Source organism: Oncorhynchus mykiss, chromosome 27, assembly GCF_057628025.1.
Source record: "Oncorhynchus mykiss isolate SJ-2025 chromosome 27, ASM5762802v1, whole genome shotgun sequence".
Classification (NCBI taxonomy): Eukaryota; Metazoa; Chordata; class Actinopteri; order Salmoniformes; family Salmonidae; genus Oncorhynchus; species Oncorhynchus mykiss.
The window spans coordinates 30976516-30989182 of NC_143048.1; the positions used below are offsets into that span (position 1 = coordinate 30976516).

Consider the following 12667-nt stretch of genomic DNA (forward strand, 5'->3'; position numbering starts at 1 on the left):
GCATGGCCATGTCATGATCCACTGGGTCAAAGAGTGAAACCCCCTCCATGTTTCTAAATGTTCAATCTCTTACAATGCAATGCAATGCTGATCTGATCCCATTTCCAATCCCTAATTAATGCCATTAAACAAAATCTCACAACACATTGCCTTCGATCTTACAACCTGTATGTAGTATTAGTAGTAGTCTATTTATTATACAGGTTTATGTCAATGGCATAGCAGGGGTTCATTTTAGCAGCATCCTCTCTGTGCAGTAGCTCAGCTGGTGTGGTCTAAATTTAACCCTAATGTCATGTGACATGAATGTCTATTTTAGCATTGCTGCCTGCTACTCACAGGCAGAGAGAAAGAGAGATTGGGAGTAGAGAGAAACCAGACACTCCCCAAGACCACAGAGAGACTAGCACGCAAACATCACCCATGCAGTCCTACAAGTGTTCTCTTGCTGCACCAAACACAACCATTTGTGCCACGAGGTCCCATAAGGTTAGCAGGAGGAAAGAGCTGGTCATGAATAGAGCCTGATATCAAATGATTTTCAACCAACTGTACAATATTTCCCTGCACTATATGCCTATGCCAGAGTATGTGAGCGGAGCGTGCACAATTTGTCTGGAGCTCAGAGCAAGGTTCCGAAAGGCTGGCGCGTTGGCCTTCTCGCCTGCTCCAATAGCACTCCAAAGTAGCGCTCACTTCATGAGCTCAGGGCATGCCTGGCCCAGCAGGTATTTGTAGTCTACTTGTGTGCTGCTATAGCCCCTTGCTTTAGCTACTGTCATGGAGGTCGCTAAATGATTTCATAAAGAAACTGATAAAACACACAGGTGCAAAATCATGGTGACTTACAAACAGGGATGGAGCCAGCGGAGTGTGATTGAGATGTCAATCAGCATCAAACTGCCAGTAGTGAATGGAATTTTGGGGTGGCACCCGGGGTGGCCAATCAGATGTCAGGGGTGTTCAGTGCCACCCCAAAATTCCATTCGCTACTGGCAGTTTGATGCTGATTGACATCTCATTTGCATCATCACCGGACCCCAGAGCAGTTCCCTACCTGAGGCTAGTCAGAGTCAGTGTGGTCAGACTTCAGAAAATATAAAAAACTATCGGCCTTTATCGAATCTTCCATTCCTCTCAAAATTTTAAGAAAAGGCTGTTGCGCAGCAACTCACTGCCTTCCTGAAGACAAACTATGTATACAAAATGCTTCAGTCTGGTTTTAGACCCCATCATAGCACTGAGACTGCACTTGTGAAGGTGGTAAATTACCTTTTAATGGCATCAGACCGAGGCTCTGCATCTGTCCTCGTGCTCCTAGACCTTAGTGCTGCTCTTGATACCATCGATCACCACATTCTTTTGGAGAGATTGGAAACCTAAATTGGTCTACACGGACAAGTTCTGGCCTGGTTTAGATCTTATCTGTCGGAAAGATATCAATTTGTCTCTGTGAATGGTTTGTCCTCTGACAAATCAACTGTAAATTTCGGTGTTCCTCAAGGTTCCGTTTTAGGACCACTATTGTTTTCACTATATATTTTACCTCTTGGGGATGTCATTCGAAAACATAATGTTAACTTTCACTGCTATGCAGATCACACACAGCTGTACATTTCAATGAAACATGGTGAAGCCCCAAAATTGCCCTCGCTAGAAGCATGTGTTTCAGACATAAGGAAGTGGATGGCTTTCTACTTTTAAACTCGGACAAAACAGAGATGCTTGTTCTAGGTCCCAAGAAACAAAGAGATCTTCTGTTGAATCTGACAATTAATCTTAATGGTTGTACAGTCGTCTCAAATAAAACTGTGAAGGACCTCGGCCTTACTCTGGACCCTGATCTCTCTTTTGAAGAACATATCAAGACCATTTCAAGGACAGCTTTTTTCCATCTACGTAACTGCAAAAATCAGAAACTTTCTGTCCAAAAATGATGCAGAAAAATTAATCCATGCTTTTGTCACTTCTAGGTTAGACTACTGCAATGCTCTACTTTCCGGCTACCCGGATAAAGCACTAAATAAACTTCAGTTAGTGCTAAATACGGCTGCTAGAATCCTGACTAGAACCAAAAAATTTGATCATATTACTCCAGTGCTAGCCTCCCTACACTGGCTTCCTGTCAAGGCAAGGGCTGATTTCAAGGTTTTACTGCTAACCTACAAAGCATTACATGGGCTTGCTCCTACCTATCTTTCTGATTTGGTCCTGCCGTACATATCTACACGTACACTACGGTCACAAGACGCAGGCCTCCTAATTGTCCCTAGAATTTCTAAGCAAACAGCTGGAGGCAGGGCTTTCTCCTATAGAGCTCCATTTTTATGGAATGGTCTGCCTACCCATGTAAGAGACGCAAACTCGGTCTCAAACTTTAAGTCTTTACTGAAGACTCATCTCTTCAGTGGGTCATATGTTTGAGTGTAGTCTGGCCCAGGAGTGGGTAGGTGAACGGAAAGGCTCTGGAGCAACAAACCGCCCTTGCTGTCTCTGCCTGGCCGGTTCCCCTCTTTCCACTGGGATTCTCTGCCTCTAACCCTATTACAGGGCCTGAGTCACTGGCTTACTGGGGCTCTTTCATACCGTCCCTAGGAGGGGTGCGTCACTTGAGTGGGTTGAGTCACTGATGTGATCTTCCTGTCTGAGTTGGCGCCCCCCCCCCCCCCCCCTTGGGTTGTGCCGTGGCGGAGATCTTTGTGGGCTATACTCGGATCCATTGTGGATCCATTAATTATACATTCCATAGAGATATGACACATTATTTAACGTGTTTTTCAGACATTTCAAGATCCAGAGAAGAGGGTCCTGTACAGCCGTGTTTGAAAACATTTCCCAGAACTCAGCATGGTACTAGGAAAGGGGTTTTCAACAGCTCCTGGTATAAGGACAATTCATGGCTTGAATATTAAGTAAGTCAAGATTTGACTTAGTTTTACCTGTAGGCATTTTTATCTGCCCAATACACCTGAATCTGCCTTCACATCACAGTCAGGTTTTTGTAACTGGAAAAAGGCACCGTCTAAAGATTCTGGGTTTAAGCTCCATTCGAAGGCAGAGCATCATATCAATGCTATGTATGCTTGGAATCAGCATAAAAGGGCTATTGACAGCAACTCATCAATGTTAGATGTCATAAATGAGGACCGGAAAAAGAAAGTGGAGGAAAACTACTTATATTAAAACAATTGCAGATGTGCTCCTATTAACTATCACTCAAAGTATAGCGCAGACAGGTCATCGAGAGTCTTATGACTCTCACAACAAGGGTCATTTTTTGACAATCTTAGAAGAAATAGCAAAGCATGACCCTCTCATAAAGAAAAGGATGAATGCATGTGGCAATGCTAAGTACACAAGCCACCAAATCCAGAACAAAGTTCTTGAGGGCTTAGCTGAGATGGTACTGTAACGCCTGTCGTCGGAAGTTGTGGACCAAAGCGCAGCGTGAAAAGTGTTCATGATTTTTTTATTATCAAAAAACACTCGAACAAATTAACAAAAAGAAAGCGAACAGTTCTGTCATGTAACAGAGACTAAACAGAAAATAACTACCCACAAACACAGGTGGGAAAAGGGCTGCCTAAGTAAGATTAGAATGCCCACCCCAAATCACACCCTGACCTAACCAAATAGTAATAGTAATAATAATCTTGTGGGGCAAAGCTATGACGGTGCATCTGTCATGAGTGGAAAGCATTCTGGTGTGTCTGCATGGATTAAAAACAGTGCAAGATTTGCATTTTATGTGCACTGGCATGCATTTTGTTTGAATTTGGTTCTAGTCGATGCTGTAAAATCAGTGCCTGAGGAAGTTAACTTTTTTGCTCTCCTGCAGAAGCTTTATAACTTTGTATCTGGCTCGTACGTTCATCTCAAGTGGCTTGCAGTTCAGAAAGAGCTGTACCCACAGCAGCAGTCCAGTGAACTTATGGATGTAAGGTGGGCATGCAGGTACATAGCATGCCATAAGGATTCCAGCAGTTCTGAGAGTGCTTCAGGATATCACACTTGAAAATAGTGGTGATAGATCAGTGGAGGCAAGGGGCCTTCTTTCTCAGATAGATTTACAATTCATAGGGGTTTTGGTTACCTTTTGTAAAGTGCTTGGTGATGCCAAATGTCTTTCTGACATGCTCCAAACAAGCTCTCTTGACCTAGCAAGGGCTGTGGATCTAGTAGGTGCTCTTACAGACACATTACAGGACTACAGAAGTGAGGGTTACATTGGAGAACTATGGAATGGTGAGAGCTTCCAAAGAGCTGTCTTTTATCAGGTGCTTGACAGTCTCACAGCTGAGCCGCAGATGCGTTTTCAAAGAACATTTGCGAGATAATGCAAAGGGGTCCAGTCTCTCAACCCAAGAGAGAAAAGAGGAAGGGACAGACCGTCTACTCTCCTTGACTTGGTTGTGTTTCTAGAACCTTATAAAGAGGTCTTCCATGACCTATTTCCACTTAGTCAGATTTCTGTTGTTACACCAGTCAGCAGTGCTTCTTGCGAGAGAATCTTCTCAGCTTTATAACTGATTAAAACCCACATTAGGACAACAATGGTTGATGACAGGTTAAGTTACTTCAGAATTATCAGTGTTGAGTCAAGGAGGGCACGCACCCTCAACATGGATGAGTTTGTGAAACACTTTGCCAGTTCTCACCAGAACTGCAGAAATATGCTGTTTTAAAATCTACCTAGGATCATTTGGCACTTAGGCGGTCCCTCTGGTCATGATATAAACCTGCACTGTGTACTAGCTAGTACACTGACATTCTAAAATTATAAATCCAAGGTTTCAAGGGTATCATGTCACACATATTTAATTTGGTCTTTATTAGGCCAATTCCAAAACTTTTCTTTGCTATTAGTTAACATAATATATATGAGCATTAATAGTAAGTTTGTAATATTGATGGGCACCAAAATTATTTTTGAAGTCCGTTTCTGCTTGATATCTGGTATGTCAAATTGCAGTGTTTTTTTGTAAATGTACTTTTTTGTAAATAAACTATGCAATTTATGTAACACACAAATGCTATCTTATCTCCTTGGTGCTTGAGCTTTATTTTTGGGAAAATATTTAGGATGTTCAACACTTATAGATCCAGATGATATATTCATGAAAACAGAGTGACCCAAGTCTCTCCAGTATGTGTGTGAGTGTGAGTGAGTGTGTGAGTGAGTGTGTGAGTGAGTGTGTGAGTGAGTGAGTGAAATTGAGCTGCAGTTCTGAGGTAGAGACCCTGACTATTCATAGTATTTTAAATAATTCTAGTGAAGTAACCCTTTTGGACCACACTATCTGCCACATTGAAGAACTCTGGGTTAAGTGAATTATCACTTCTACCTCTAATCAGCAATCATATGATTCATTCATGCTCCTTAGATGCCAGGTTAGGGTTACACACTCATTTACTGTCATGGTCTATGGACACCCTGAAGTAGCCTTGGACACCCCCTGGGCACCCTGAAGTAGCCTTGGACACCCCCTGGGCACCCTGAAGTAGCCTTGGACACCCCCTGGGCACCCTGAAGTAGCCTTGGACACCCCCTGGCCACCCTGAAGTAGCCTTGGACACCCCCTGGACACCCTGAAGTAGCCTTGGACACCCCCTGGGCACCCTGAAGTAGCCTTGGACACCCCCTGGACACCCTGAAGTAGCCTTGGACACCCCCTGGGCACCCTGAAGTAGCCTTGGACACCCCCTGGACACCCTGAAGTAGCCTTGGACACCCCCTGGACACCCTGAAGTAGCCTTGGACACCCCCTGGGCACCCTGAAGTAGCCTTGGACACCCCCTGGCCACCCTGAAGTAGCCTTGGACACCCCCTGGGCACCCTGAAGTAGCATTGGACACCCCCTGGGCACCCTGAAGTAGCCTTGGACACCCCCTGGCCACCCTGAAGTAGCCTTGGACACCCCCTGGGCACCCTGAAGTAGCCTTGGACACCCCCTGGCCACCCTGAAGTAGCCTTGGACACCCCCTGGGCACCCTGAAGTAGCCTTGGACACCCCCTGGCCACCCTGAAGTAGCCTTGGACACCCCCTGGGCACCCTGAAGTAGCCTTGGACACCCCCTGGCCACCCTGAAGTAGCCTTGGACACCCCCTGGGCACCCTGAAGTAGCCTTGGACACCCCCTGGCCACCCTGAAGTAGCCTTGGACACCCCCTGGCCACCCTGAAGTAGCCTTGGACACCCCCTGGGCACCCTGAAGTAGCCTTGGACACCCCCTGGCCACCCTGAAGTAGCCTTGGACACCCCCTGGGCACCCTGAAGTAGCCTTGGACACCCCCTGGCCACCCTGAAGTAGCCTTGGACACCCCCTGGACACCCTGAAGTAGCCTTGGACACCCCCTGGGCACCCTGAAGTAGCCTTGGACACCCCCTGGACACCCTGAAGTAGCCTTGGACACCCCCTGGGCACCCTGAAGTAGCCTTGGACACCCCCTGGACACCCTGAAGTAGCCTTGGACACCCCCTGGGCACCCTGAAGTAGCCTTGGACACCCCCTGGGCACCCTGAAGTAGCCTTGGACACCCCCTGGCCACCCTGAAGTAGCCTTGGACACCCCCTGGGCACCCTGAAGTAGCATTGGACACCCCCTGGGCACCCTGAAGTAGCCTTGGACACCCCCTGGCCACCCTGAAGTAGCCTTGGACACCCCTTGGGCACCCTGAAGTAGCCTTGGACACCCCCTGGCCACCCTGAAGTAGCCTTGGACACCCCCTGGGCACCCTGAAGTAGCCTTGGACACCCCCTGGCCACCCTGAAGTAGCCTTGGACACCCCCTGGGCACCCTGAAGTAGCCTTGGACACCCCCTGGCCACCCTGAAGTAGCCTTGGACACCCCCTGGGCACCCTGAAGTAGCCTTGGACACCCCCTGGCCACCCTGAAGTAGCCTTGGACACCCCCTGGCCACCCTGAAGTAGCCTTGGACACCCCCTGGGCACCCTGAAGTAGCCTTGGACACCCCCTGGCCACCCTGAAGTAGCCTTGGACACCCCCTGGGCACCCTGAAGTAGCCTTGGACACCCCCTGGCCACCCTGAAGTAGCCTTGGACACCCCCTGGGCACCCTGAAGTAGCCTTGGACACCCCCTGGCCACCCTGAAGTAGCCTTGGACACCCCCTGGGCACCCTGAAGTAGCCTTGGACACCCCCTGGACACCCTGAAGTAGCCTTGGACACCCCCTGGGCACCCTGAAGTAGCCTTGGACACCCCCTGGCCACCCTGAAGTAGCCTTGGACACCCCCTGGCCCCCCCATGTAGAAAACTCTAGTTACGTCACTGCTTGCAAAGATGAGGATCCAAGAGCAAGAGAAGGAGTGAGGTGAATCATAGTGGAATCTGAAAAGACACGTATCCCACAAGCATGATGGTGTACTTATTACTACGTGCACATGCTAAACTAAAATCAATTAATGAGCTGGGTAGCTAATTAAGTGTGTCATTGTAGCAAAGTATTTATAAACTAAAAATCAAATCTCTTAAAAGTTTCTTTCATTTTTGTTATATTATCTATACAATAGGCAATAATTGATTTTGGCCCAATAGGTCTGGCATATTCCAACTTTCAAGGAGCTTTCTGTTTTTTCATTGGGTTATTTTGCCTATAAACATTTAGGCCTTTCTATATATTTTAAAAAAAAATCTGCCTCCCTGCCAGCCTGGCATAAGTGGCCAAAAGGGTGTTTAGCATTCCCAGTGGCTCTGCAAGCATGGAGAGGATATTCTCCGCTGCTGGCCTGCACCATCACATGAGCCTAAAGACATAGACTGGCCAAACTCCTTTCTAAAAATGAATTCAAAGCCACTGAGACTAATAAAGTAAATCAGCCTATATGCCCAATTTATAGACTATAATGATTTAATACAACAAAATGTTTTTTAAATGCTGAGCACTCCCTCCCAGCCTTGACTCCCTCCCAGCCTTGTGTGTTGCACTCGCAAATGCTTCACAATGTATTTCTTTGTACCCTATAGCCTTGAAATAATTGAAATAAAATAGCCTAAATAATACATTTTCGTTCCTTCTTAGACTCTTTGTCTGGCTCCTGACCTATTTAGAGTGTTTATATGTTGTTTAACATGACATGTAGCCTATTTGAAATGATTCTTATATTCACCTTTTCATTAAAATACTTTTCATTCAAGTCATGTGGTTTGGTTTCAATACTTCAAAACCAAATGGTAGGTCTAGGTAGTCACAAAAATAGATGGGTGTTGGTTAAATTGTGATTTTAATGAACGTGAAAGGGTTTTTAGAGAGCGGGTGGAAAGGAGATGGAGCACCAGAGCAGTGCGCAATGAGTGGGATTTCCAACGCTCAACTCAGCTGACCTACTCTGGGCCTATGGTGACTGTATAAGAGAGCAAAGGATGAGAGCGATGGCCGTTTGATTGTGTATATGGGTGTTCACTGTACATGTGTGCAAGCATGCACGTGTCCATTTCCCATATGTGCTTTTGTGTATGTTTGCACTATGTTTGTTTGAAAGTCTGTATCAGTGTGTATTGGTCAGGAGCTGGTTGAATGGTCCAATCCTACAGTGTAGTGCTATCTGACTTAATTTGGTCTGGTCAGGTGAAGATGAGGTGCTGGTGCTCTAGGATCCTGTACTCAGCCTTGTGCTGCTCAAACAGCTTAGCCAGCGCCTCCAGGTAACAGCCATGCAGCCTGTCTACCTCAGCTGATGAGGGGCTCACGCTCCTCTCCACCACTATGGGCTCTCCCACTGAGAAAGAGATGGATGGAGGGAGGAAGGGAAGGGAAGGAGGGAAAGATGGGCCAAGGGGAGGGAGGGAGAGAGAGAGAGAGAGAGAGAGAGAGGGAGGCAGTTGAGAAAGAGAGAGTAAAAATACAGATGGGGTTCAGTGAGAGCAGAAAATGAAAGGCAGAGGAATTACAGAATGTTCAAATGTAGTCACTCAGAGGAGGAACAGGAGAGAAAGGGAGGGGAGAGATAAAGGAAGTGGAACAAAGGGCAAGACTGAGGACACATGAGTTTACAGCTCTAAGGTGATTTGATTGGCTGTAGCCCAGTGACCCTTCACTGTGGACGGCTCTGTTCCAGCTGGTCACGATGTCTTGGCTGACCCCAGCTGCGGCCACGGTTACAGTTACCCTTAACACAGTTAGCTATGAACCAGTTTACCAGTTTCCCATATATGTCGGCTGTTCTCCCTCTCCCCCAGTGAGCTTTTATTTTGCCATCTGGCTGATGACTAGCTAACTAGAAGATTTCCTTCAATCAGAGCACTGTGACTGCACATTATTTCTGAATGTTGTTTGTAAATAGTTTTCAGAATATGTTTCCCCATAGACAGAAATGGATCATATTTTAGTCTCTTATTCCTCGTCACCTCTCTCTTCCCATGACTTTCCACCCATATTGTCCCCCATCCCCCACTCACCAATGGTGTAGACGGGTTGTCTGAAGGGCATGAAGCCCAAGCTGTACTGGAAGACCCCCCGAGCGTGGAACAGAGGCAGGCTGAAGCCCAGGGTCTTCCTCATGCCCTCCTGGATGGTACGGACCAGGGAGCCCTTCGGGTTCTTCAGCTGATTAAACAGATCATTCTCCCCAAAGGAGAACACTGGCACCAGATGAGCCCTGCACACAGGACAAGGTGAGAGAACAAGTTAGAATTTTTTACCAGCGGCATAATTCCACTCTTGACCGCAACCTCATAATTTGATGTTTGTGGTTGTTTGCAAAATCAATGTGTTTCAATGTGATCTGATCCTTTCGGGGTTTTTTTGCAAAAGAAATCTATGTTCCTGTCATTATTGCTCTCACAGCAATCTATCTAAAGTGGAATGTAGAGCGGCTACCATAATCCTTCTGACCTGAGTGTATCCTAATTCTGTTTTTAACAACTAAATGCCCAATCAAATTAGTGATTCTTTCAAATCTCTGAGCGGAGGACATAAATCAGTTAATCATGCAGGTGTGTGTGTACTGTAATATTACAGTGCTTTTCCTTTCATCTCAACACATGGGTCATTAAAAGCCCTGGGGTTAAGATTCATAGTTCACTTTATGGCCTACAGTACATTCAGTAATGGCCCTTATGGGGGAGATTTCAGTCAACATGAACATTTATAATACTTTATTTAAAACGAGATGGTTATAGATGATGAGTAGATTGACAGGAAATAAGGCAGGAAGGATGCATTTTTAAGTGTACAAGCAGACCCCAACAGAGACTCACCCACACCTGAGAGCAATCTTGACAAAGCCCTTCCTGTTGAGGGCCTCCAGGATGAGGCTCCCAGGCCTGGCCTCCAGGGACTCTGCCGTCCCGCCAATCACTATGATTGACACGTTGCCCCCTCCCTTCTGGCTCAACACATGGGTAAGACTCTTCTTGGAACAAGAAACAACCCCTTAGGGGAGGTACAGCACAGTATACTTAGAACAAATGTGGCCAGGAAAAAACTTTCACAGGGCAGAGTTTATTTGAAAAAACTTACAATATCCACAATATGAAGAAAGAATTGTTGACAAACTAATACTGCACTACAGTGTGCGACACAATGTTTGGACCTCAAAATGCACTCCAGTATTTACCTAACCTTGAAAGCTCACTGATAGTGTTTAAATGAGAAAAACCAGAAGCATTGTGGTGGAATGCATCTGATGGCTATGGTTCATAAATAATTCACCTGAGGACATAAGGTACATTCCTGGATAGAGTCATTCCTGGATAGAGCTCTTGGAAACCTGTGTATTCTGTACAGAAATTGCCAAACGCTCCGGCTACCAGGATTCCGTGAGGATGGAACCCCATCAGGTAGTTCCTTTCTGGGTCTAGGTCACATGTCTTAATCAGCTGACCACAGACACAGACAAGACATGAACAGTGAGAGGACAATGGATAAGACATAGGTTGAGTTCCTGCCTGACTAGATGCGCAGATGTTGCATTGCGTCAATCAATGGTCGTGTGCTACGTCATCGACTGTGCAGTCAGGCATCTGATGGTTATGTCATATGATGTGGTTAGCTGATATGTTAAATACCTATCCAGGCCTTGTAAGATCTGGCATACATCTGCAATGTAGTCGGGCAGGAACTCAACCTCAGAATGGGTGGATGTGACAGGGGCTGGGCCTTTAGCCATGGGATCACCATGATGTATTGGCCAATGACCACTTTACAATGGCTTTGACCTATTTGAGCTATTAATACACCAAAGGGCAGTGGATAAAGAGTGGGTAGGCAGTCATGAGACTGTCATGTAGGCAGTCATGAGACGTTTGAGACAAACGTCCTCAATTACATTCATCATTCAGTTAATAGGTGTTCGCATACAAATTGTGATATTATTAATTCAACATGGAATTCAATCAGTAATTCTGAGTGTCATTATACACAGGCTGAAGTCTAAATTATGCAAAGAATGGTGCAATTACCTATTACTGTTGATAATAATGAGGCTTGATATTAGTTGGCCTCCATGCATCATTAAATGCATAGGCTACACAACCAGAACACGTCATAAGCCTACTTACGTGGATGGGGAAATAGTCTCCAAAGTGTTTCCACACGGTCCAGTGGCGTACCCAGTCAGACCTGCGGCCCCCAGCCTGAGGTGTGTCCCAGTCCAGGTAGAGCCACAGGGCATACAGAGCAGCCACGTGCCAGTATCCATTCAACACGATCACAACATACACACAAAAACAAAACTGCGCTAGACAGACAGGACAAGATGGAAGTGAAGAAAAATATGGGCATCACATGAGTAAGCACTGATTTTAATTGACCCCAACCCTGGGCCACCATGGTTATGATTTGCTGAAGATGAGGTGTGCAGAAGCCTACCAGTTACCTCCAAAGAGAAAGCAGAAGACCCATTGAAGAACTGCAGCTGTCTGTAAACGTCGGTTGAATGTGCAAGCTCTATCTTGACCATGTCTGCAGTTCCCACTCCCGGCTTCTAAAAGGTTCCGCAGTCTTGGGCACAGAGCAGGGGAAGGGTCACTATCTTATGCCCCTGTCCTTGTCAAAATCTTTTTATACTCAGCAGCTTTAACAAGGCGGTCATCCAAGTTCGTGGCATTTTGGCGAGACTTCATGCGCAGGACTATTCAAGAAAAATACAAATGATAGGCTATACTCATTTTTGTGTGCCTGGTCTCTTACCATACACTTGACTTTATCAACTTCCAAAACACTGCTCTAAATGGGCTGCTATATGATTGCGATATCAGGCTTTCGCCTACTCTTGTTTCTTTGTTCTAGCACCATCTTGTGGAAAACGTAAATTTACAACCAAGGAGTTAAATTGAGTACACCCAAAGAAGAGGAGAAGAGAGATTTTTTACCTTACCCAAACTGTCCACAAAAATAAATCACGAAGTGAGGAATTTTTGTATGGCGGTCAATGAGAGAGTTGAATTTGGTCTACAAAAATGTCATTGCCCATTTGATACATGAGGCATATTTGATCAAATAGAAGTTTTGTAATGGTTAGGTTGTTACGAATGCACTGATATGCATGGCATTTCGGCAACTTACCCAAAATGACTTTACATTGGGGTTGTGCCGGTTGTCATATAGATAGTTGGAGGGCTCATCATGGATATTTTAGCATGGACATTGCCCTTAAGGGCTTCCACCATTTTAAAGTAGTCAATTGGGTGGGGATTCCTATGAGTTG

At 45.9% G+C, this 12667-nt stretch overlaps 1 protein-coding gene across 7 annotated transcripts in view; it reads right to left on the reverse strand.

Moving 5' to 3' along the window:
- The window catches only part of LOC110507931 (2-acylglycerol O-acyltransferase 1), a 34317-nt gene extending 22120 nt beyond the window's left edge, over positions 1-12197 (reverse strand). The window contains exons 1-6 of one of the 7 annotated variants that reach the window (XM_021588352.3): positions 11837-12197; positions 11520-11698; positions 10672-10838; positions 10224-10392; positions 9417-9616; positions 8224-8737 (exon numbers count right to left, since the gene is read on the reverse strand). In XM_021588352.3, coding sequence (XP_021444027.3) covers positions 8583-8737; positions 9417-9616; positions 10224-10392; positions 10672-10690 — 543 coding nt within the window. In that variant the 5' untranslated portion in view covers positions 10691-10838; positions 11520-11698; positions 11837-12197 and the 3' untranslated portion in view covers positions 8224-8582. Of the gene's footprint in view, positions 1-8223; positions 8738-9416; positions 9617-10217; positions 10393-10531; positions 10839-11519; positions 11699-11836 lie in introns of those variants that run through there. The other 6 variants (XM_021588351.3, XM_090223866.1, XM_090223864.1 and 3 more) reach the window with 6 other exon arrangements.
- Positions 12198-12667: the final 470 nt, after the last annotated feature.